Source organism: Zootoca vivipara, chromosome 14, assembly GCF_963506605.1.
Source record: "Zootoca vivipara chromosome 14, rZooViv1.1, whole genome shotgun sequence".
Taxonomy (NCBI): Eukaryota; Metazoa; Chordata; class Lepidosauria; order Squamata; family Lacertidae; genus Zootoca; species Zootoca vivipara.
In genome coordinates, this window is record NC_083289.1 from 34,500,166 (window position 1) to 34,526,973 (window position 26,808).

Here is a 26,808-nt window from a genome sequence, read left to right on the forward strand (position 1 = left end):
GTCAGATAGTTGTTTATTTCCTTGACATATGATGGGAGGGCGTTCTACAGGGTGGGCGCCACTACCAAGAAGACCCTCTGCCTGGTTCCCTGTAGCTTCACTTCTCACAGTGAAGGAACCGCCAGAAGGCCCTTGGAGCTGGACCTCAGGGTAAGGGCTAAGCGATGGGGGTGGAGACGCTCCTTCAGGTATTGCTGGTGGTGATAACATAAGAGGGGCTTGCCAGTTCAGGTCAATGGCCCATCTAGTCCAGCCAACCAGATCCCTATGGGAAGCCTGCTAGCAAGACCAGAGTGCAGTAGCATTCTCCCCATTTGCTATTCCCAGCGACTGGAATTCACAGGCATAACATTTCCAACAGTGGAGATAGCCATCACGGCTAGTAGCCACCAATAACCCTTCCCTCCATAAATTTGTCCAAAATCTTCTTTTAAAGCAGTCTAGGTTAGTGGCCATCACTGCCTCCTGTGAGAGTGAATTCCATGATTTCATAGATCATAGAATCATAGGGTTGGAAGGGACCCCTGGGGTCATCTAGTCCAACCCCTTGTAATGTAATGCTTTAAATACATAAACACACACACACACACACACACACACACACACACACACACACACACTGACTGGTAGCGTCTCTCCAGGATCACAGGCAGATTCCACCACCACAGCCCCACAACTTCACCCGGACATGCCAGGAATTGAACCTCTGCCTCCTGCAGCCTACGCTGGACTACTGAGCCCTGACCCTTCCCTGACCCTAGTGAACCCCACAGGCACATCAAGGCAACACATTTCAAGCACACAGCTTCCCCCAAAGAATCTTGGGAGTGGGAACTTAAGGGTGCTGGGAATTGCAATTCTGCGAGGGGTAAACTACAGATCTCAGGATCCTTTGGGGGAAAACCATATGCTTTGAATGTGTGGTGTGGATTCACACTGAAAAATTAAACCAAGCCCACAGCAAAACAACTCCACACCACCAGAAGTGCTTAAACGACAGGCTCTCATCCATCCTGTTGTTTAATGTTGATAGAAAGCTTTCTGTACCTCCACTAATTCTCCATAGCCCTTATGATGTTCAAATCACCGCATTCCCATACTTTCCCCTCCCTTAATCCAGATTTTCTCACACCCTCTTCTTTTTGGACTATCTCTGAGGGAGGGGAGAGTGTGGGAAGATCTATGATTCTATTATTTGGTGGAGAGCATCACATGGGCAACAGAGAATTAATGGAGGTGCAGGAAACTTACTATCCATGTTAAACAACTGGATGGGTGAGCACTACATTTCAATATGGACAGCCTGGATAGCTCAGTTGGTTAGAGCACAGTGCTGATAACGCCAAGGTTGCAGGTTTGATCCCCATATGGTACAGTCCTGCATTGCAGGGGGTTGAACTAGATGATCCTCAGGGTCCCTTCCAAATCTGCAACTCTCCGCCTCTCCTGGTATGCCCCGCGGAGGACCTTAAGGTCCACAAACAATAATATTCTGGAGATCCCGAGTCATAAGATGGCTAGATTGGCCTCTACTAGAGCCAGGGCCTTTTCAGTACTGGCCCCAACCTGGTGGAACGCTCTTTCCCAGGAGACCAGGGCCCTGCGGGATTTGTCATCTTTCCGCAGGGCCTGCAAGACAGAGCTGTTCCGCCTGGCCTTTGGGTTGGACTCAGCCTGACCCCTGTGTTTTTCTCCCTCATGGCTTGGATTTATGGCCTACTTGAAATGAGGCTGCACTTTAAATTTTAATACTGTATTTTAATCTGTATTTTAACTAATTGTTTTTATGTTTTATTGTGGTTCTGTTGGTGTCAGCCACTTATGGCCTACTTGAAATGAGGCTGCACTTTAAATTTTAATACTGTATTTTAATCTGTATTTTAATTAATTGTTTTTATGTTTTATTGTGGTTCTGTTGGTGTCAGCCGCCCTGAGCCCGGTTTTTGACTGGGGAGGGCGGGGTATAAATAAAAATTTATTATTATTATTATTATTATTATTATTATTATTATTATTCTATGCAATTAGATACAACGTTTAGTTTTCTATTTAACTGTGATACAGTAGATGCATCTGGATCTAACTATGTGCTAATCTAGTTTAATTGCACAGTTGAGTTTGTGAGCCCTGTATCCCCAAAGAGTTAGCCTATTCAAAGGTCCTTTAGAAAATACGTTTCCTCTAGAGTCTCTCTCTGTCTCTTGGTGAAAAACACCAAGAAGTTCTCCCCGTGACTGGTATTAGATTTGGGGAGAGGAAATGCTTTGAATCCATTGTTTCTTTCATAACACCATGAGAGTCCAAGAGGGAAGTTTCTCTGCATCAGTCTTATATGGCTGACCCTTTCCTGTGACTCTGAAGTTCAGAATTAGGGAGGTCTACAAGAAGAAAAAGAGAAACTACTTCTGCATACAGACTCCGTGCTGAGAATGTGATGATGACATAAAAAGCCACCCCTTCAGGTAAATGGGAGGGACGGGACAGAAGGGGAGACAAAAAAATAAAATAAAACCTGATTCCTATTAACTTATGTTGACTGCAATTGCCAGTGTAAAGTCCATTTCCATTGCTATATGAATACCACAAGATCTCAGCTGGAATTGTGTGCACAGTTGTAGTCACTGCACCAAAAGAAAAGAAAAGAGAAAAGAAAAGAAAGGCTCAAAAGGTGCTGAAAGGGGCAACCAAAATGATCAGGGGACTGGAAGAATTATTCTACAATAAATTATTCTACAATACAATGTTGCACATCGGAAAAAGTTGAGTTAAGGGAGAGGTATGATCAAGGTGTATAAAATGATGCATGGTTGTGGAGAAAGCAGGTAACAATACATTTTTTCTCTCTCTTTCAAAATACTAGAACCCGGGGTTATCCAGTTTGGTAGAATGACCTACAGCTATGCTACCCTGAAGATGCCTCATGTTAACTAATCTCAGTAGCTAAAGAGGGTCAGGCCTGGGGTGGAAATAGCTTGAGGATAGGCCACTAATTGTCATAAGCTACTTGCCCTTTCACTTTCAGTTCCTTTTTACAAAGTTGCTTAACAAGCATAACAGATCAAAGACTTCACAAAAGAGAAAGCGACATTCCAAAATCTAAACCATGACCAACTGTACAAAAACAAGAAACAACAAAACCAAGAGGCTTCTATGTGCAGACCCCACAGAAAGTTTTCAAGTAAATACTGCAGAGATTTTGAAGTAATAAAAGTAATATTTATTAAAGTATTTAAAGTAATAAAAAGAGAAAATGTTTAACAGATTTATATATCAGGCAGTCTTCTGACATACGGTAGTGTATATTGATTTCAGTATGGTTTTTGACAAAGTCCCCCATGCTATTCTTGCAGAGAAGCTAGTAAAATGTGGGCTGGATGAGGTAACTGTTAGATGGGTTTGTAGCTGGCTGGCTGACCCAACCCACAAAGTGCTTACTAATGGTTCCTCATCATCCTGGGAAACAGTGATAAAGTAGGATTCTGCCGCAGGATTCTGTCCTGGGCCCATTGTTGTTCAACATCTTTATCAATGACTTTGATGAAGGTGTTGAGGGGATGCTCATCAGATTTGCTGGTGACACCAAACTGGGAAGGTAGCCAATGCCACTGAAGACAGAATCAGGATTCAAAATGACTCTAACAGATTGGAAAACTGGGCACAAGCTAACAAAATGAATTTCAAAAGGGACAAATGTAAAGTTCTGCACTTAGGCACGAAGTACCAGTGTCAGGGACGCAGGTGGCTCTGTGGGTTAAACCACAGAGCCTAGGGTTTGCTGATCAGAAGGTCGGCGGTTCGAATCCCCGCGATGGGGTGAGCTCCCTTTGCTCAGTCCCTGCTCCTGCCAACCTAGCAGTTCGAAAGCACGTCAAAGTGCAAGTAGATAAATAGGTACCGCTCAGGCGGGAGGTAAACGGCGTTTCCGTGTGCTGCTCTGGTTCGCCAGAAGTGGCTTTGTCATGCTGGCCACATGACCTGGAAGCTGTACGCTGGCTCCCTCGGCCAATAACGCAAGATGAGCGTCGCACCCCCAGAGTCGGTCACGACTGGACCTAATGGTCAGGGGTCCATTTACCCTTTACCAGTTGCAGAAATATAAGATGAGGGGTGCCTGGCTTGCTAGTAGTACATGTGAAAATGATCTAGGGGTCTTAGTAGACCACAATCTTAACATGAGCAAACTGTGTGATGCAGCAGCAGAAAAAGCTAATGCTATTCCAAGCTGCATCATCAGAGGTAGTGTCCAGATCAAGTGAAGTAATAGTGCCACTTTATTCTGCCTTGGGCAAACTACACCTGAAGTACTGTGTCCAGCTCTGGATGCCACTATATAAGAGGGATGTTGACAAGCTGAAACGTGTGCAGAGGAGGACAACCAATATGATCAAAGGTATTGAAACCAAGCCTTATGACGAATGATTGAGGGAGTTGGGTATGTTTAGCCTGGAAAAGACGAGATTGACATGAAATATGATAGCCATCTTCAAATATCTCAAGGCTGTCGCATAGAGGATGGAGCAAGCTTGTTGTTCAGGAGGGTAGAACTCAAACCAATGGATTCAAGTTACAAAAAAGAAGATTCCAACTAAACATCAGGAAGAATTTTCTGACAGTGAGAGCTGTTTGACCGTGGAACAGTCTCCCATAAGAGGTGGTAGACATGTATGATCCAGTTGAGATTCCCGCATTTCAGGGACAGTCTCCCATAAGAGGTGGTAAGAGGTTCTCTAACAGTCTCCCATAAGATGTGGTAGACATGTATGATCTAGTTGAGATTCCCACATTTCAGGGATTGGACTAGAATAAACCTCAGAGTCTCTCCCAGCTCTATGATGCTACGACTTTCCTTTTATTGTTGGAATTTTTTGTATAAGCAGTCAAGCCTCCACCGACTCTCCCAAGCATGTAGCTGAATTTATTTCCTCTAGCTATTCTTAGCTTACATGCTAGTTTCTCTGCAAGGGCCATCTGCCAAACCCTTTTATAAAGGTAAAGGGACCCCTGACCATTAGGTCCAGTCGTGACCGACTCTGGGGTTGCGGTGCTCATCTCGTATTATTGGCCGAGGGAGCTAGCATACAGCTTCCAGGTCATGTGGTCAGCATGACAAAGCCGCTTCTGGTGAAGCAGAGCAGCACACAGAAACGCCGTTTACCTTCCCGCTGTAGCGGTACCTATTTATCTACTTGCACTTTGACATGCTTTCAAACTGCTAGGTTGGCAGGAGCTGGGACCGAGCAACGGGAGCTCACCCCGTCGTGGGGATTCGAACCACAGACCTTCTGATCGGCAAGCCCTAGGCTCTGTGGTTTAACCCACAGCGCCAACCGCGTCCCTATAACCCTTTTATACCATGCTGTTAAATTAGCTCCTTTAAGATCCTTCCAAAAAGTGGCAATAGTCATACGTGCAGCTACTAATAAGGCAGAGCTGGGAAAGCCTCCCTCTCAAAACCTGGATAACTGCTGCCATTCAGTGCAGACAATCCTGAGCCAAATAGACCAATGATCTGACTAGGTATAAAGTAGCTTCCTTGGATACAACAAACTAAAACACTGGCAGGACCAAACATGGGAGCATGTGTCCATTCCCTACGAAGCAAGGATTGGATGCAATCTGAAGTAGTGGGTGGGAGCAAAGAGCTAATAGTGCTTTTCCACCTGGAACCACCTTTCTTTGGTTGATTCTTTCCAATGGAGCCTGTTAAAAGACTGGAGATGGAAGACATCTGGAGAACTGCATGTTAGCTACCCATAGCAGCAATATGTAAATAAAAATCAGGCAAATTAAAACCAGGAGCACAATACTCCACTCAGCATAAAAGAAGACAAAAGGCTACTATTTAAGACAGGGGTAGTCAACATAGTGCCCTGCACGTGTTATTGGACTACAACTCCCATCATTCTTGACCTCATTGGGGCTGTTAGGAGTTAATTAGCCGTGATCTAAAGCAGTGAACTGCAGGAGGAAGAACCCCATTGCTTTTTTTCTTCCTTTTAAAAATTATCTGTTTCGCAAGTTCATTAGCAACACTGAATAGATGCCAATTGTAAATACAGTTGTAGGCAAGGTTGGCAGTTTAAATTTTTTTAGCTTTGTTTACTGGATGCAATATAAAAATGCTGTAGGACATTACTCTCTAGGGCATCAAAACATTTTCTTATGCAGGGAGCTGGGAGAGAGAAAAGGAAGGGGCCTGTGTGAGAGGCAGGGTGTCTTATGAGGATCATTAATGTATTTTATTTTCCCCCTTAATTTATTTCTGTTTGATATATTTGTTATTATTATTTTTAGTTTAGTTGGAATTTTATGGTATATTAGGTTGAAAACCTTTAATAAAATTGATTTATTTTTTAAAGAACATTTTCTGATGCAAGTGGAAGATTTTTCAGTGCAAATTACCCTATGCGAAATAATTTTTTGGAAAGTGTTCTAATTTAAAATTTTATAGAAAACTTGCATTATTGGATCTAGTAAGTCAAAATATCATGACAGACGGAGGCAAATGAAAGGTCTTCAGCTGGTACCATTGCCATAGCTTGACATTTATTGGCCTGTAGCAACACAGTAGCAGGCTTTTTTCACTAATATCTCCAGTGTTAGGAAAAGCACTCCCTGCCGTCAATACAAAAGACCTCCATCTCTATTGGCATTCCACCGGCTTTTGACAACTCGCCTGTTTACACAGCCATTATGTTTATTTGCCTTGTTGTTAACTGATATGTTTTTTATGGTGCTGTCTTACTGTACATTTTAATTGTGTAACTTGGTTTTTCTACTTCATGAACCACTTAAAATCCCATTTTGGCATTAAGCCGGATATATTAGTAATGGTGGTGGAAGCAGCACTGGGAGGGCTGCAGCTCTGTGATAGAGCACATGTTCTGCATGCAAATTCAATCCCTAGTGCTTCCAGAAAGGGTTGAGGAAGAGCCCAGTGTGAAATCGTGGAGAGGTGCTACACATCAGTGGGCCAAGGCTCATGCTTGGCATTAAGGCAGCTACTTGTGCTGAAGTGCCTCCAAGGCTCCTCCTACTTAGAGCCTCCTCTAAGGCTCCTCTAGAACCTCCAACTTAGGTAGGTTTGTGCACATGGCAGTCCCCACATCCCAATCAGCTACCTTACACCAACTTCAGTTTCCCAAAGCAGCACAGAGACGGAGGTTTTTTTTAATAAAAAAAAAGAAACACATTTATTTTAAAACAAATTTAAAAGGTGAGTGATTGGGGGACAAAACACTTCTGTAATCTACTGCCGGTGCAAGTTAAATGATGCATCCCATCTTGACATAACAGGGGGCTACAGAGCTCTGAGACAGAAGGACACAGGTACAATCTCCACCATCTCCTGTTAAAAAGGATCTCAAACAGCAGGGGGAGCAGACCCAGTTGAAAGAAACAGCAGTGGGTTGTCCGGTCTGACACAGCATGTAGGGCAGATGTTGGCAACTTGTGTTGTTGGACTCCGACTCCCATCATTCCCAGCCAGCCTGGCCAATGGTCAGGGATGATGGAAACAGTAGTTCAGCAACATCGGAAGAGAGGTAGTCAGAGAATGAGGAAAATAAAAGTGGTAGGGTTCTCCTTTTCTTTTTCCCATTGACAGCAGTTTAAATGCACACACTTATTTGCAACAATAGTGTTTCCATTTCTAATTGAAAGCTGAAGGTGGCATTTCAGCAGGGTTAAGATCGCAACACGTTTTGAGAAGTCAGAAAGGAGATTGACGGAAATGACTAGGTATCTTTTCATTGGATTGCAGACATGCCGCTCCTAATCAACTGGGTATTACGCTATCTATTGCTGCTTTGGGATGCGAGTGTGTATAGACTCTCTTCATGGGCAAAGCTATATGGGCTGTCAAGATGAGTTCTTGTACTTTTGACCACTAAACCACTATGGTTCTTCCTACAGAAAAGTATGTAAATGGAAAACCTGACCATCATCACAGAATTTGTTCTCTTGGGGTTCCCTCTCTCCCCACTGGCCGAAGTCTTCCTCTTCATTATATTCCTCGTGATCTACACCGTAACTCTGATTGGAAACATTGCTGTAATCACTTTGACCAGCCTGGATCCCCACCTTCAAATGCCCATGTACTTCTTCCTCTGCAACCTGGCAGTCTTGAATATCATTTGCACTTCGGCTGTTGTCCCCAAAATGCTCATGAACTTCCTGGTGACAAGGAAGTCCATCTCAGCCGAGTTGTGCGAGGCTCAGATGTATATCACGCTGTTCCTAGGGGCGGCAGAATGTATCTTCCTTGCTGTGATGGCGATCGACCGATACGTCGCCATCTGCCACCCGTTGCGCTACTCTGTTCTAATGAACAAATCGGTTTGTATCGGCATGGCTGCTGGGTCTTGGCTCAGCACCTTCCTGGGGTCGGTGGTTCCACTCTTTGTCCTGAAGCTCCCTCTCTGTGGCTCCAACGTCATTGACCACTATTTCTGTGAAGTCCCAGCCATGCTTCAGCTGGTGTGCGCTGACACCTCTGTGAGCGAGAGTGCAATGTACCTGGGGGGCATAGCGACGGAGATCATCCCCTTTCTCTTGATCGTGCTCTCTTATGTACGCATCATTATTGCCATACTGCGACTCGCCTCTGCCGACAGCAGGCAGAAAGCTTTCTCCACCTGCTCAGCGCACCTGACAGTGGTGACTATCTTCTACACGACTGCCATGCTCATGTACATGCGGTCGAAGGGGCAGCGCACGCCAGAAGAGGACAAGGCCATCTCGGTCTTCTATACTATCATCAACCCCATGATAAACCCGATCATATACAGCCTGCGCAATAAAGATGTCAAAGAAGCCTTGATGAGAGTCCTAGGACGAAGCAAAATGGCCGAGGTTTAAAAGATCTCTCCTTGAACAGAGGCAAAGCTTCTTTCCACCTTGGGCCAAGATCTCCAAGTCCTACTATCTCATCAGCCAAGCCTGTTTGGTCCTTTTCCTTGCAATACAAATGTCTACCCTGAACAAAGAGATCCAAAAATGAAATATGATTGAACACTCAAGGCATTGTTTTAAACATGAAATACAAATACCAGCATGACCCCTTTTCAAAGGGAGGGGGGAAATGCTAAATGTACTGTAACACGACATAGACCTTGGAGTTTAAGGTTTCAGACCCTGCATGTTCTTGGCAAAATTATCCATTTCATGTTCAAATACCAGTTATAAAGTAAGGTAGGAAACACATAACACACATCGCAATATGGTATCTCCTTTGAACGTGAAGATGTTATAAAGGTACTTTCCATGATTCACAGTACTGTAACATGTTTCCACTTCAAATAGGGAATTACCAGCTTGCAACTTAGGCAACAATAACCGAAGGCACCACAACCTACTTCATTACCGCATTTAAAAACAACAATGAAGCAGTTAGTAGATACAAAACAACATTAGCTCTGCCCACAGCATAGAAATTAAGAGGAAAAAAGGTGGAAAAATTGCATATGCCTAAAACGAAGCTCCAGATAAAACTTTTTATTCACCATATAAAACCGCTTTTTCTTTTGTAAAATAATTTTTGATATGCAAACACGCTTGTGGTGTTACAGATTTTGAGAATGTGCAAGTTATAAATTAACTTTGAAGTCGTATCAGCTTAACTGCTGCTAAAAAGAGGAAGCACTGCCTGCTCCCAACTTTCATCCCACCGCAGCTGCTTGGTTGTGCGAAGATTCCTTCGGAATAAATTGAGCTTGCCTTCTACAGAAGAATAATCCAAGAAAAGCATCTGCAAGGTTAGAAAGAGCGAGTGAAACAGATTAATGCAGTATACAGGAAAATGGAAAAATATTCTACTTTCTATACTTGCAATTATGGAAAGATGCAGGTATTTTCCCCAGATATAGCTACATTGAATCAATTGCTTCCTCAACAAACAAACTGATGTCTCACTAGAAAAGTACCGCCTTCAAAATTGGCACATGGAACAGTAATAATGTGACAAGTCCCTGGGATTATCAAAGAACTGTTTACGCTAGTAAATTATAGTCAGAACTATGTATTCCAAGATTCAATAACCTAACCCATGCCATTATGAAATCTTGCTGACCTACTGAGAAAATAATGAAGGGCTGGGGGGGGGGTTGCAATTCCGTACTCTATGCATCCTTAACTAAATTGGTTGTGTTTGATTCTTTTTTCTTTAAGAAAATTGATTATATGTTTAGCCTGCATTCCATATACTGGAAAATCCTTAATAAAAAAAATAAAGCTATATATTTTTAAAAGGGCAGCATATGCACGAGAGAATAATGACACTTTCCACTTATTTAAAAGCAACTCCCTGCACACAGAAAGCTAGTGCATCAGGCAGAATGTTAGCTTATACATTTCTCCTAATTTTCTATGTGCAGGGAGGTTTTGTTTTTCCTTGATGTTTCCAGAGCAATGAATGCTCAATGAGCCCCATCAGCAAGTCAAAGTTCTCTTTTTCTAAGTTACCTTCAGTTGCTCTGCAAGTTCACTTGAGTCCCGGAACACCAAACCATTTACTTCATGCTTCACAAGTTCATGTATACTGCAAAAATAAGCAAAACAGCACTAGAAAGAACCTCAAAGTTGTTGTTGTTTTTTCAGTGGGGGAGTGGGTTAACAATTAACATAACACATTAATGCACCAGCCTGGTGCCTTCCAGGTATTTTGGACCACATCAGCCCCAAACACAGCACAGAAAAGCACAGCAAGATTTCTGAATTAAAATAAAAACAATAGCTTCCCAACTATTTCTAACTAAAGGGAGTTGACAAGGACCTGTGAGCTTCCAGGGAGTATTAAAAAAACCCAGAGGAAACTGCAAGGAGCTCCTATGAGGACTGAACAAGTCTATAAGGCTCCAGACTGGCTGCAACCTGAACAGGAGCACTCTGCAACTTTTTGTTGCAGGGCCCACTTGTAGTAACAACCACTACCAATAATAATAAACAAATGGAGATCTCAAAGGATAGAGAGATGGGTTAACCAACAGGGGATATACTAGATGGAGGAAGAGCCATAACTCATTGGTAGAGCATCTGCTTTGTATGCAGGAGGTCTCAGCTTCAAATCCCATTATCCCCAAGCAGGGCTGGGAAAGACTCCCTGCCTGAAACCCCTGAGAGGTGCTGCCTGCCAGTGTAAACATTACTGCACTAGATGGACCAATGGTCTAATGCCAGGTTCTTTTGAGACACTGAAACACACAGGTGTGCTCTTACCACTGGAAGTGCACTGCACACACAGGCAAGCAGCAGCCAAACATGTCCACGACCTTCATAGGTAGATCCAAGCCACTGGAGGACATATGAAGACAGACACCCAAATCAGCTGAGCCTGTAAGAGAAATCAACCCCCTGTTGAGTATATTCTGCAAATGAGGGTTTTTTGGTAGTACACTAGCTGCTCAAGTAATGGATAGCTTGCTGCCACCGCGGAAAAAAAAGGAGGCGTACAAATCAGGTGGCAATGAGGCCTGCCAATGAGGAGTTTGTACTGGGGGTGTGGGGTAGTTAAAATAAGGCACGCAGGAATTGTACACCAGCTCTTGCATAGCACCCACTTGAAACTGTTTCACTGTCGCTCAAACATTCCCAAGCCCAGATCACTTAGGAACTCAAGCCAGAATACAAGACCCTCTCTACTGACCTCTTCTCCCCCCACCCCCACCCCGATCCTCTTGGGTGCCAAAATCAGCAGAGAGGGGCCTTATTTGTAGTTCCACTGCCCTTGGAGCTTCTAGAAGTGGTGGCCTGGGAGAAGCCATTCTCACTGGCAGCCTCCATGCTGTGGGATACCCCCCCCCCCACCGCAGAGGTAATTATGGTGCCTTCCATTATGTAGCTTCTACCATATGCTGAAGAGACAGTTCTTTACCTTAGCCAATTTGTATATCACTGCCATCTTGTTTTCCCTCTGCCCTGCCAGTCAACACCCATGTGGAGAGGAGAAGGGAGGTACGGGTGCAAGTTCCTCTCCTGCTTCCAAGGACCCATTTCAAGTGGGTCGGGGCATCTGGCTGTTAACCAGAAGGTTGGTGGTTCAAGCCCACCCATGGATGGCTGTGAGCAGGATTCCTGCAATGCAAGGATTCCCCCCTTGGGGTCCCTTCCAGCTCTACAATTCTATGATTCTATTATTCAATAGCAGGTTCTGCTATCACAGTCTTGCAATGGACCACTATCCTATACCCCAAAGACCTCATGAGTCTGCTCCTGTAAATTTTCAAAATGGCACATTGAAGCACACTGAGAATTCGAAGATCTTCCTTACCAAGCAGAAGGGGGTAATCCTCTGCTTCCAGCCAGGGAGTACAGATCTGGATATGCTTGAAATGCAGCTCTGCAATCAGCTTGTTGTAATACTCCTTCAGAGGCCCTTTGCCTTTTTAAATGAAAGAAAATGAACAAAATGGTTTGCTGTTAATCCAAAAGGGCACAGTGTGAGAGTTATCATCCTCTGGGCAAGATTTCATTTGAATGCCCAGAACCAGCATGGTGCCGTGGTTATAGAATGTCAGGCTGGGAGAACGGAGTTAAAATCGCTACTCAGCATTGGAGCTCAGTGGGTGACTTTGAGCCAGTTGGAGTCTCTCAGTCTAGCCTACTGCACAGGATTGCAGCCAAGATCTAGCCTACTGCACAGGATTGCAGCCACAGAGGGAGGAGAAACATGCCACCTGGAGTTCCTTGGAGGAAAGGTAGGATGTAAATGTAACAACTGTATAGTCCTCCAGGGCAGGGGTGGGGGGCTCACACCACGCCAGCAACCTAGGGCAAGCGGCTTAAGGCATAAACAGAATACAAAAATGAAAGCAGGGTCCTCACTAATGCACTCAACACAGAGAGAGCTCTGGAGCAAACAGAAGCGTCCTTGCTTCTTCAGTGGTGGTGGTGGTGGGGAACGGGTACATAAGATGAAAAGAAGACAAATGATTTAAAAGCTGCTACCTGTTATCACACACACAAGAGGAGGAAGCTTTGCTCCATCGTTGAGATAGCGTTCATATTCTGTGCGACAAAAAAACAATAGTTGTTGTGACTTTCCCAAAACCATCATTGGAGAAAAGTGACAGGCTACAAAAGGCAACCTTTTTTTATTTTTAACAAGTTTGGGATTTCTACAGCAAGCAGGAAGACTGAGGTGGAAAGAGCTACAGTCTTACATCCAAGATGGTTTGTAGACAGATCCCAAAGTGAATCTGCACCAACAGGAGAATTGGGGGAGGGGGAGGGGGAACCCTTGTAGTTGCTACCTGATATTTTTTAGTTTAGGCATCTAGATGCCACCCTATTACCAAGTTTTCAGCATGCCTTGATAAAAGAGTATTTTTAGTCAAGAATGACGCAAAAGGAGACTTTGTAGCCATCACCTGAATAATCCCAGATATGCACAGAACACACTGTGGCAATGCAAATAGAAATGTTCCCCATCAGAGAACAAGCCTGTTCCCTGATGGGGGCCTTTTCCTTGGTGCTCTCACACTCTCACTTTTTTCTGATAGGCATGTTGGAACTGCTGGTCCGAGTCCTCTGCTAAGAAAGATGCTCTGCCAGGGGTAGAAAAGAGCCTACTGCTGCCGCTACTTTTCTCTACAGCTCCCCCCCTTTCTTTTTGCAGCTGTGGGCAGGAGAAGTGGAAGATTGAGGTTCACAGGACTGAGGCAACAATAGCTTTGGTTGCAGTAGGGGGTAACCCACAATCAAGGTCTGCTTATGAGCATTCAAGGAGGTGTGTTCACCTATGCATTATGCCAACGTCTCTCCCCCACTGCTCAAAATACCCTTCTCAGTCTTAGCCACCTAATAGTACACTGTTCCCAACAAGTGAAGAAAGGAAGGGGATAGACCACAGTTCCTGCTCTCTGATCCAGTTGCCAATTCCGCCAGTGCAGGGATGGGGAATCACTTTTGGCAGGAGGACCAGATCAAATCAAACGATGGGCAGGCCACACTGTTGAGGCAACCTGTGCCTCCAGTGACAGTAGTGGATCCAGGCTTGCTTGTTAAGAAAGACAGAACGCTTCCTCAATAACCCACCTTCTAAAGCTCTTAATAGGATGGAAAAATCTTCATCTTCTAGAAAAGGGAGAAAAAGTCTGCAGTTAATATACAAGAATCACAGCAATGACTCTGGTTTCACCTAAAGCAATTCTGCTTTTGAGTGCTGTCTCTGTAGCAACTGTATAACGTAGAGCAAATGAGGCAATCAACACAGTGCTTCTCTCTTGTACAGCCAAAGGGGCTCACAGCAGCTAGAAGACATGCAGCTAAAGTAATCTCTTCCGTATTTGTCACATCCATTCAAATAGCAATGTATTCTGTGTTGGCATTAGACATGCTTTTTTTTTTTTTTTAAAAAATATTTTTATTAATTTTCCAATTAAAACCAATTATATCACATTCAATATTTCAAATTATACACATATATATATCAATCAGACCGAATGTTATGCCAAATCATCTAAAGAATTTTTTATTTGGGTTCCCATGCTTCAAGAAATTGGGAATTCCTCGCAACTGTCCACTGCCGTCTTTTTTCTAAAGTTCAAATCGTCCTTCAAGTTCATAATAATCCAGATCTTCCCCTTACAGTCACATAGATGTTTTCTACTTTCACGATTGTTTCCCAGCTGCTGATATAAATATCAAACAAAGTCTCACAGATGTTCTTTCTCCTGTGTGAGTTAATCAGTCCAGCCTCCCCATAAATCTTCTTAATGGAGCTCCTGTTGCGTTGAAGCAATTCGAAGTAGCGCCATCTTAAAAAGCTCAAATCACTTTCGCTTTCCTCTCATGGCCATGAAAATTTACACAAATTTAGACATGCTTAAGCCCACTGAGATCAACTTTGAAATCAACTCTGAATGCCTTGTGCATTTGCTGGGTTCCTTAAGGCATTTTGACTATTCCACTGGCTCTGCTGAGAGCCTTTAGCTCTTCCACAACTGTCTCCCAACAGAGGCTAACTGAACTGTTTTGCCATTATAAGAACTTTGTAACCTTTAAGAAACTGCTGCCTGAGGTTGCTCATTTTCATCTTCCCTCCCCATCCCTTTTAGCTTTGGGTCTTGTCTTCTTGAGTGGATTCATTTGCTTTTTCTTGATCTATAAGCAGCTCTGGGAGCCGTTTTGACTGAAAGCAGAGTAAAAATGCTTTAAATACATGAAATGACTGTCTACAAACTTTATACATCACAGATGATCCCAATGTATTTTGGTGAAGGGAGAAGATTCAAAGAGTCTTCCAATCATATAATGTAATCCTAAATAAATTGTACTCCCCCAAAATATTCCATCTTACCCTGCCTAGTCCTAGGGTCAGCTCTGTTACTTTTACTAGGGAAAAGAATGGAGCTCTGACATAAATTTAAAAAATAAACCCAGTTTATATTAGGCTGCTGTGTACTCCAGGGTCACTTATTTCATCCTGTCAATTTCAAAATTGCTTCATAACCTTCAAACATTAATTAAAACTCAATAATTGCTAATGAAACAAATGCTTTCCAAACATTTGCAAGTAGACTGTGAAAACCAAGCAATATCAATTGGGGGATGAAGGGGGATAGAAAGGCTGTCGAAAAGTTAGTGGCTGACACAGTTTTTGGAGAAATTCTAATACAGAACAAGATAATGTTTATGTTACACTCTTTATGTTACACTCTTCATGTGCAGCCTTATGTTCACAGTTCCTGCCCCCATGATGAGATTATATTTTTCAACACAGCCATACATGATCAGAAATCCAAGGAAAGAGGGACATGAAAATTATCCTCTCCTTGGAAATGGGAGGCAATCAGCTTCTGTTAGCAACCATGATTATGTTGCCAATTTGATAATTGGTCCCTGTACTTCCACTAACTATAAAAAAAAGAAAAAAAAGAATTCCAAGCAATCTTGAAGTATTCTCTGCTCAAGTACTTGCCACTTCTATTGGTACAGTTAGTGCAGTCTTACAGCAGGAGTGGGGCACCTTTCCAGCCCAAAGGCAGCATTCCCTTTTAGAGGAAACATTGCAGTGGTGGGCAGGGCCAGAGGCAAAAGCGATGGGAGCTGCAAATGTGAATTTTAACTTTCTATGCTAGGCTAGTTTCTACTCACAAACCCCTCTCCATCCAGACAAGCAAGAAGCATTATCAGAGGTTCAAGGGCACATTCCAGCCAGGCAAAAACACCCAAGAATATGAAGCAGGGCTCATGAGAAGTGTGGCTTAGGAGGGGGTGTGGCCTATGGAAAGTCCCAAGGGCCAGGCAAAGAGACCTGAGGTTCTGCATCCCTATTTTACAGCTTCATGTATAAGCATCTCAAACATACTGTACGGAAAGATACACAGACAATGGTATAGAGCCAAGACCTGTCCAGCTGGTGCTGCTGATGAGGAGAGCTGGCCGACCCATGCAGTGCAACACGTTTCCGCTCCTGGTGTCTAGTTGTGTAAAGGCAGTTTTCTCAACATCACCTGGGAGGCTGGACTCTGCTCTGAGGAAAAACAGGATTCTAAAGACTAACCTTCAAGGAACATGTGTGATCAGCAAAAGCACACATGCCAAACCAAACATTATAGCTCCCAAAATCAGATTAATGGAAGCCATAAAGGTCAGCTCCATATTTAGGCAGGAGATGTTGTCAATATTTATCCCTTCTCAAAGTTCCCTACTAAGCTCCTCAACCCATTAGTATTTAACCGAGCTGCCTTGGTACCAAATGAATACAAAGCATTGTTACTTACTCATGCAGAGCATAATTAAATTATGGAACTCATTCTCACGGCAGGCAGCGATGGCCAAAGGTAAAGGGACCCCTGACCATTAGGTCCGGTTGTGACCGACTCTGGGGTTGCGGCGCTCATCTCGCGTTATTGGTCGAGGGAGCCGGCGTACAGCTTCCAGGTCATGTGGCCAGCATGACAATGCCGCTTCTGGCGAACCAGAGCAGCGCACAGAAACGCCGTTTACCTTCCCGCTTGGACCGGTACCTATTTATCTACTTGCACTTTGACGTGCTTTGGAACTGCTAGGTTGGCAGGAGCTGGGACTGGGCAACGGGGGCTCACCCCGTTGCAGGGATTCGAACCGCCGACCTTCTGATCAGTAAGCCCTAGGCTCTGTGGTTTAACCCACAGCGCCACCTGCATCCCGATGGCCAATTTAGATGGAATTAAAAGAGGAGTTCGGCAGATTAATGGAGGAGAAGGCTATCCATGGCTACTAGCCACAATGGCTATGCTCTGCCTCTATAGTTTGGTGGCAGTAATGCTTCTGAATACCAGTTGCTGGAAACCACAGGAAGGCAGAGGGATCTTGTGCTCAGGTTCTGTTTGAGGTTTGCCCACAAGCATCTAGTTGGCCACTCTGAGAACAGGATGCTGGACTAGATGAGCCGCTAGCCTGATCCAGAAGGCTCTTCCTGTGTTCTTAAGCACGCCAGTTCCAAACTAGTTAGGAGTGTATACAACAGCACATTTTAACTTACACAAGCTGGCCTTTAAATGGAGCATATTCTTTGGCTAGTTTCATGAACAACTTATGCTGATCAATCAATGGCGTTTCCTTGAAGAAAGAAGCTGGCTTGTCATAGAGGGTTGTCGCTCTGCAACGCAAAGGATCCAGGAGTCAAAACAAGAAAGATAAAAATCAGATACTATACTTGATCTTAGCCAAAAGGACAATAATATTACTTATAAATCTATATAATAATGTATAGAAATGTAACTACACTATATTTAGTGTATTTTATCTTTTTTTCTTATTGTATTTTTTAATGTTTTGCTTTCTTTCTTTGTTTTTCTCTTCACTTTATTTCTTCCAACTGAAATTATCTTAATAAAATATTAATATATATTTTAAAAAATCTGTGAAGGTAAAAAGGTACTATAGAAGTGCCCTAGAAATAATTTTTACACAAAATTAAGGCAGGAAATCTATGGGCAGATGTTATGTTAGAGAAGGGAAAGGGTACGTGTGGTGAGAGCACTTGAGGCTTCATCCATGCTTGATATTCACACAATGGGCATCACATCTGAGCAGGCAATGCAGCTAGGACCAATCTGCACTCTGTGATTTTGTGGTGCAAAAACCCAGGGGTTGAGGCAAAGCACTTTGGGCTAAACCTCTGCAGGCCCCTCAGTAAACCTAACATTCAAAATGCTGGTGGACGTGACCCTGCTCTTCCATTTGTTCTTATGATATGCATACTTTCATATGCTGTTTTCCAATACAATAAGGTTCAAAGCAATTTGCAGAGACAAAAAATACCAATATTAACAATATATTACCAATATTATATATAAGTTCTGTTTTAGTTTATCGTTAATATTAACAATATTGTTAATAGTCCACTGGCTCTGCTAGATATTTCTATATGGTCTAGGAAAGGTCCTTGAAATACATACAACTCATTTGGTAGAGCCAATTGTGAGCCACTCATTTACCTGATGTTACAGTTCACCAGAAGATCTTCTTTCATTGAGTTAGTCACACAAATGTTATAGTCAGACAGACGCCCAAAGAATTCTTCATACCTGAAATAAATTGAATGTCCATCAGTTACTAAATACTGGTTCAACCCATCTCAGATGCTTTCATGGGAATATAAGTTTCTTCCCTGGTTGAAATGCCTTTTAAAAAAATTAAAAAATAAAGCAAAATCATATGTTTTCCTTCATTTCTCAGATCCATTTTAACCACAAAAATGCAATATATGTTCATATATTTCCTATACACAATTCCCTTAACCTGGGAATTCAGTGGTCTCACACACTAAACAAACTGAGAATAACTTCAAACCAAAAAAGTTGCCCACCACATAATGCCATGGCCCAACTCAATCTCAAAACAGGGATAACCATTTTCGGTAGCTTTTATGCTATTACCCTATGAATAACTACTCAGAAGTATACTCCACTGAAAGAGCTAGATCCAGACTAAATTAACTACATGAAATGCCCAAAGAAATAATTGAGATTTAAGTCTTGCTGTGGCCTGAAGTTTTCACATTGATTTCAATGGGACCCATGTTCAATTAACTTAGTCCAGATGCAGCCCAGTGCATATAAGATGGCAGCCATAGGCTTGACTAGCTTTACCTGGAGCAGGGCCCACATTTGTTAACACAAGAGATACACACCAACAATTTCATCCACATGATATGTAGGCCAGTGACTATTTTAGTATGTGACTAATAAAATCAAAATCAGTATGATAACATGTTCAAATATAGCAAACCTTAAATACAGGACAACTGCATCTTAAGCAGGGGTTCAGTTCAAAGGGTTCTACGTATACACAAAAACAGTGTATATCCAAACCCTTGGAGTCACCTGTAGCTAGCAGGGGCGAGAGAGAATCCTAATACTCCCAGAGTCCGCATGCTGAGCAAGCCTTGCCCAGCAAGCAAGGTAGAGAGCTTACAAAGCTCTTTTCATGCCAGGTAACCCAAGTGGATCTGGCACATAAAGAGCTTTTAAACTCTCTGCCTTGCTTGGATTTAACTTGCGCATTTTCAGCCAGTCTGCTTTCAACCACGTATGTAACTTAACTGCGTTTAAGATGTGATCATACTGTATTCGGCAATACACTGTATGAGGCCAGTTGCTACGGTAACGGATGTACAAATATTTCCTCAAGTTTCTGACCTATAAGGAAGGAGACTGTGTGTAATAAACTATAAACAGCTGTTGTACAAACCACTTAGCAATTCGGACAATAGGGTGCCTCTTTCCATGGGTGAGGCTCATTATGGTATAGCCATAGTTGTGCCAATCGATGATGAGCTTACTGCTTCTTAGAAGACAAGCCACCCAGGTAACAGCTATGCTGGGCAGACCTGGAGGATTCTGGTCATAAAAATGAAGAGAAAGAGAGCCTTTTTCAGAGAGCGAGAGACAGTGCAATACCAGAGAAGAAGAGCTCTTGCTTTCTTCCTCTGACTGGGCCTTTAACTCAGGGGTTCCCAAACTAAGGCCCGGGGGCCGGATGCGGCCAAATCACCTTCTAAATCCGGCCTGTGGACGGTCCGGAAATCAGCATGTTTTTACATGAGTAGAATGTGTCCTTTTATTTAAAATGCATCTCTGGGTTATTTGTGGGGCCTGCCTGGTGTTTTTACATGAGTAGAATGTGGTCCTTTTATTTAAAATGCATCTCTGGGTTATTCATGGGGCATAGGAATTTGTTCATTTTTTTTCAAAATATAGTCCGCCCCCCCCCACAAGGTCTGAGGGACAGTGGACCGGCCCCCTGCTGAAAAAGTTTGCTGACCCCTGCTTTAACTCCTACCCAGAATGCCACATCTCTCTTCCACCACCCTTCAAATATTTCCTCTTAAGTTTCATTCTCCCCAAAGCCTTTATCTCAGTGCCATAGGTCATATCAACACCACACATTTAAAGCACATGGCTCCCCCCTAAGAATCTTGAGAACTGTAATTTAACCCTCAGAGATTTATTTCCCAGCCCCTTTAACAAATGACAATTCCTAAGATTCTTTAGAATGTTTGGGTGCTAAGCATCTCAGGTGAGCACCTTCTCTTAGTCCCATGAACATCAAAAGCATATTGTGGAATTGCCTCCCAAGAAAGGTTAGGCTGGCTGCTTCATTGTTATCCTTCTGCGGGCAGGCTAAGACCAAAAGACCCATCTAGTCCAGCAACCTGTCCTTATTCACCATCATCTAATGATGTTTGCTTGTGATTATATAACAGATCGCTACCTAAATTAAAAAGTTACAGCAAAAACATAAGAATCTGCTCTAAAAACGAACCCTGGACTACTACAGACAAAGCATACGTGTATCAATATTCCAAATGTAGTATTCAAATTAAAACACACTTTAAATAAAACATTTCCCAACTGCCACTGCTTTAAAAGTGGTATGTTTTAAACAGACCTAGGAGACACAAATACTGTATATAGTTCTCATGACACATATTTACCTGGAGAAGTACATAGTTTGGTTTAGCTATTCTCAGCATTGTATACAATAGTTGGATGCTCTGTAAAATGACTTTTGCGATATACTGGAACATCTTTGGCCCAACTACAAGAGGAAATAAATAGTCATCAGAGTTGCAACACGTATAATATAACACAGAAAGCTGTTTACAGTAAGTTCATTAAAAATACCAATAACAAACATTAAACACAAGTTACACATGTCTAAAATATAAAATAGCAAAAAGAAAAACAGTTTTTTTCTGTCAAAGGAGCCTTGTTTTAAAAACTGGTGCATCCTTTTCTTATATAAAACAAAAAACACCTCCAAATACTGCAATGTTCACCATACCTTGCCAGATTTTGAGCTCAGAGATATGAACAATCTGTATGTTTCCATTACGTATAATCTCACTGTGTGGCTTTGTGCCTGGGAGAAAAGCAAACAATTAAGAAAATCCATCCAGCACACACATAAACAGAACAGAATGTGAAAGCAAATTAAGTGGGAACAGCAAATATGAATTCAGTGCATAAGCCAGCAATATGGGTGTTCTGGGGACAAAAAACTATACACATATTAGGGTAATTCAATGTATACCTATGGTAGTTTAAAAGGACACCCACTGCTGAAGGAGTGGGGAAGCTGTAGGCCTCCAGATATCATTGGACTCCAACTCCCATCATCCTGCACTGTTAGCTATGCAGGGTGAAGCTGATGGGACTTGGAGTCTACGGCCATCTGGAGGGCTACACGTTCCCAATCCCTGTTGCAACACCATTCAAACCATACTTCTAAATTTCCAGAGTGGAAAAGCATGAGGGTGTGTGGTTGTCCAGGAGGATTTAAATGTGGGGGCAGCGGCTGTTCTTAAAGCCAGAGCTTTCAGCCCCTGGAAGCATGCTGTGAATTATGACTCTTGAGCATATACAGAAAGCCTTTCTCCGGAATACTTTAAAGGAAGCCCTCGCTAAATGGTTGTCTCTGAGCATATGAAGAGTGCCCCTTCTTCCCCAAGCATTTAAACTCTCACACATACCTGGAACATGAGTTTGCAAAAGAAGAAGAAGAAGAAGAAGAAGAAGAAGAAGAAGAAGACGCATGACTGGCTACATTAACAGCATTCTGTTAACAACATCAACACTGCTGTGCAAGAGTGCATCTGAACATATGCAGAGTACCTTTCACAACTCTTAAGCCCCCTCACATCTCTGCAATGAGGGTTTGCAAGGAAGCAAGATCCCTGGCTGCAGACCTTAGCGACATTCTGTTAAAAATAGCAATGCAGCGCAAGAGTGCCTCTGAGCATATGCAGAGTGCCTTTCATCGAACCAAAGGAATGCGCAAAAGCGCTCGGACATCTTTTGGAACGAGGGCTTGCAAGGCAATAGGAGGCGTGGCTTCCAACCTCGAAAAAGCCCCGGCACCTCGGACTCACCCGGGTACCCGATAAAGTCGACGCGGCGGCCGCGCTGGGCCAGCGACAGGGCGTGGTACTGCATGCGGGGGCTGCGGCCCAGGTCGCCCAGCACCACCACCGCCACGCGGTCCTCGGAACCAGCAGGCCGCTGCCGTTGCCATAGTAACAGGAGAAGCAGCAGCAGCAGCAGCGTTAACGTCGCTGACCCGCAAAGCGTCAGCCAAAGGAGGGCCGCCATCTTGTGAGAGATAGAGCGAGAGGGCTAGAGCGCCTTCCGCTGAATCTGACCAAGGAAGTATCGCCTGCATTATGTAGGGGTGGGGAAAATCATTGCCGAGATAGGCCGCTTTCAGATCGGTCGCCATCTTGGATCCAAATCGAGGCTCGATGGGCGGAATTCTTCTCTTCTTCCCTGTTCGGAGGAATCATAGCATTGTAGAATTCGAAGGGATCCCAAGGGTCATTTAGCCCAACCCATGCAAGGAAATTAAAATATGCCAAGAGAACTAATATGTAATGCATGCAGGTTATGACAAGGGGAGCACAAAGTTCAGTTCCAGCTATTGAAGTTGTTTACAGTATTTGCAACTCGTGACTTGGGTGACCCTCTCTCGCGGAAAGTGGGGGTCATGTGGGTGGTGGAGCCCAGTGAGCTAGCCCTTGCCCCACACCACAACGGAAGCCCCCTGCTACCAATAATTGCTTACTAACTTATTAGACTTATACTGTATCTAACATTCCCTACAAGGAGCTCAAGGTACCATATGTAGTTCTCTTCCCCATTTTTATCCTCACAACCAGTGCTTTTTTTCTAAAAAGAAAATGTTTAGGAGTACTCTCATTTTCCTATTCATATTGAAATACTGCCCCTCAATGAGGCCAAACTTAGATTCACAAAATGTTTAGGGGTATGCGTACCCAGAAAAAAAGCACTGCTCACAACAACCCTGTGATGTAGGTTATACTCTGAGTGTGTTCCCAGGTTGCAGCCGGAATGACAGGAGGAGGAGGAGGAAGAGGGTGGCAGTGGGCAGATGCACTGCCGTAGTTGCCATCCTGCATCTGCAAGCAGCCCCCAGGAGATGTTCAGCAAGCTCTCCACAATGATCTCCCCTTCTTATTAGGTTAAGGGGTGATATGATAGCCATGTTCAAATATATGAAAGGATGTCATATGGAGGAGGGAGAAAGATTGTTTTCTGCTGCTCCAGAGAAGCGGACACGGAGCAATGGATTCAAACTTCAAGAAAGAAGATTCCACCTAAACATTAGGAAGAACTTCCTGACAGTAAGAGCTGTTCGGCAGTGGAATTTGCTACCAAGGAGTGTGGTGGAGTCTCCTTCTTTGGAGGTCTTTAAGCAGAGGCTTGACAGCCATATGTCAAGAATGCTTTGATGGTGTTTCCTGCTTGGCAGGGGGTTGGACTGGATGGCCCTTGTGGTCTCTTCCAACTCTATGATTCTATGATTCTTCCTAGGCGGCACAAGAGAGGAGGCTGGTGGATGATCCAGAAGCTGGCCTACTCCAAGGATGCTGCAGATAACATCCCCAAGCCTTACAGGCTGCACACAAGGATGCTGGTTTTACCTCCAGAGCTGGTGGACTCTTGCTCCAATGGAAAAGTTATCAAAAGATGCCCAAATCCTACACTATCCGAAAAGGTACAACAATTTTTCAAACCATTTACTGAATACATTAAGATAAAGGGACCGTGATTGGCAGCCACCCACCTCTCATGGCCTGCCATGCAGAAACATTCTTGAATAATGTATTTGTGAAGGACAATTGTCAGGAATTATAATGCTGTTTTTTGAATACAGTACTAGCACTCTCTCCTCTCTTCTCACTGCCTTGCTTTCTTTTCTTTAACTCACTTGCTTTGTCGTTATTGCTTTTTGTGTATTATAAAGTGAAAATAAAAACAATCCCCCCCCCCCCCGCCAAAATTGGAATTGGAATCAGGACTCATCCAGGGCTATGCCACCTGATAGTTCTATTCCCAGCTCAGCTGGATAAATGCTTGCACAGTCACAATTGCTTGCAAAAGGGTGTTTTGTCAAGGCACGAATAAGGAGGGGACGGCAACAATGCACCAATTTAACCTTGAAATGTCAATACAACATTTAAAGGGCATCTCCCCTTTAATTTTATGCCAAGAGCTAGCAGAGCATGGTGATGGCAGGGGAAATCACACCTGCTCAAAACACTCAAATTGCCAGTGATAGAGATGGCAACAGAGATAGTGGGAGACAAGCTCTTCATTGTACTTACAGAAAATCTTTTTTTAAGAATTGCTTGATTCTTTAGGGAGGAAGTTGGCAGAGGGGAGAGGGGGTTATTTTTTCCATGACTTCTACAAAGCAACAGGATGAGACTTAGCAACCTTGTAAAAGTTTACAACCATGTCAAAAAGTGTTTTTAGAACACTTTCCCTTGGTCTTTGGCTGATTGATAGCCAATGCCCTTTTAAATGTGTGTTTGTTTTTGTTCATATTTTTATTACGTGTTTTGTGTTTTTTACATTGTGATTTTTATGTTGTGAACTGCCCTGAGATCTACAGGTATCCAAGATTGTACGGTATACAGATTTCTGATTTGCAGCCTATGTTTCCAGTTAGGGCTTATCCACACTTATCTTTTGACCCACTATTTCCAGGCACATGCCCACATTTTAAAGCTCCATGTCCAAGTGTTTTTCTTTCTTCCTTTTCTTTTTCTCCCCCCCCCCAATCTTTCCCCATGAAAACCTGCTCTTTTAACGCTCAATCAGAGCAAACATTGATTCAGGTTTTCTGCAGATTGCCATTTCCTCCAATTAAGCTTTAAAGAGTGGGTTTTTGTGGGAAAAGATCCAGGGCAAAAGAAGGAAAAAAGGGCACTCAGACACCAAGGTTTAAAGTATGGACTGTGCCTGGAAAGAGCAGAGGAAAGGTAAATGTGGATAAGCTTTTAAACTCTGCAGAAAAACTGGACTGAGAGAAAACAACCAGAGGCATAATGCTAAGATGCCACTCAGCGTAGCTATTTGTTGTTGTTGTTTAGTCATTTAGTCGTGTCCGACTCTTCCTGACCCCATGGACCAAAGCACGCCAGGCACTCCTGTCTTCCACTGCCTCCCACAGTTTGGTCAGACTCATGTTCGTAGCTTCGAGAACACTGTCCAACCATCTCATCCTCTGTTGTCCCCTTCTCCTTGTGCCCTCCATCTTTCCCAGCATCAGGGTCTTTTCCAGGAAGTCTTCTCTTCTCATGAGGTGGCCAAAGTATTGGAGCCTCAGCTTCAGGATCTGTCCTTCCAGTGAGCACTCAGGGCTGATTTCCTTAAGAATGGATAGGTTTGATCTTCTTGCAGTCCATAGAACTCTCAAGAGTCTCCTCCAGCACCATAATTCTTCAGCGATCAGCCTTCTTTATGGTCCAGTTCTCACTTCCATACATCATTACTGGGAAAACCATAGCTTTAACTATACAGACCTTTGTTGGCAAGGTGATGTCTCTGCTTTTTAAGATGCTGTCTAGGTTTGTCATTACTTTTCTCCCAAGAAGCAGGCGTCTTTTAATTTCGTGACTGCTGTCACCATCTGCAGTGATCATGGAACCCAAGAAAATGAAATCTCTTACTGCCTCCATTTCTTCCCCTTCTATTTGCCAGGAGGTGATGGGACCAGTGGCCATGATCTTAGTTTTTTTGATGTTGAGCTTCAGACCGTATTTTGCGCTCTCCTCTTTCACCCTCATTAAAAGGTTCTTTAATTCCTCCTCACTTTCTGCCATCAAGGTTGTGTCATCAGCATATCTGAGGTATAAAATTCCTTAGTTGTTTAACTCTGCTCATTAAATTGTAAAACTGGTCCTCACAAGAACATGGTCCTCACAAGACAGAGCTCTAAGTCCCTGTGGATCTCCCATCTCACAGAGCACGAATCACTGCAAAGGAATAGGCAGACAAGAAGTTCACCCATTTATCTGTTAGAAAAGGAGAGCAATAAAAAGCAACATCCACTGTATACACAAACACCTTAGACTGAACTGTGGAACATTTATGGAAGAAGCCTGAAACACTAATTTAAAAAGAGAAATTCTTAAAGAAGAGGAGGTAAACTTGGCAACTGAAGTTGTTCAAGCTGAAAGCTCAGAATGGTTAACTCAGGGGGATTGGAGTAGATTTCATTTGTTACCTGAAGGGTGTTTGGATTGGATTCAGGTCTCTCTCATGCTGAAATTCTAGAAGAAATAACCACTGAGAAGAACCAGAATACATGGACTGACTAAAGGGATCAAGAGGAAGATGAAATTCATAGCACCGTAGAGTTGGAAGGAACAATGAGGGTCATCTAGTCCAACCCCCTGCAATGCAGGAATCTTTTGCCCAATGTGGGGCTTGAACCCACAACCCTGAGATTTTCATGCTGTATCACCTGAGCTACCCTGCACATCCAGGAGAAATGATTTGTGCAAATGATTCA

At 43.3% G+C, this 26,808-nt stretch overlaps 1 protein-coding gene and 1 pseudogene across 1 annotated transcript; one reads left to right on the forward strand and one right to left on the reverse strand.

The window, feature by feature from the left end:
* Positions 1–7,178: 7,178 nt before the first annotated feature.
* ALG1 (ALG1 chitobiosyldiphosphodolichol beta-mannosyltransferase) lies at positions 7,179–22,589 on the reverse strand. Its single transcript, XM_035131841.2, has 13 exons — positions 22,361–22,589; positions 21,274–21,351; positions 20,924–21,027; positions 19,678–19,826; positions 18,423–18,512; positions 17,465–17,581; positions 16,347–16,471; positions 14,032–14,070; positions 12,943–13,002; positions 12,266–12,376; positions 11,215–11,329; positions 10,462–10,537; positions 7,179–9,748 (listed from the first exon to the last, which is right to left on the reverse strand). Exons 1-13 carry the CDS (start codon positions 22,578–22,580, stop codon positions 9,617–9,619), a joined length of 1,416 nt encoding a protein of 471 aa, XP_034987732.1. The 5' UTR covers positions 22,581–22,589; the 3' UTR covers positions 7,179–9,616.
* On the forward strand, positions 7,921–8,859 carry LOC118092969 (olfactory receptor 10A7-like; annotated as a pseudogene).
* Positions 22,590–26,808: the final 4,219 nt, after the last annotated feature.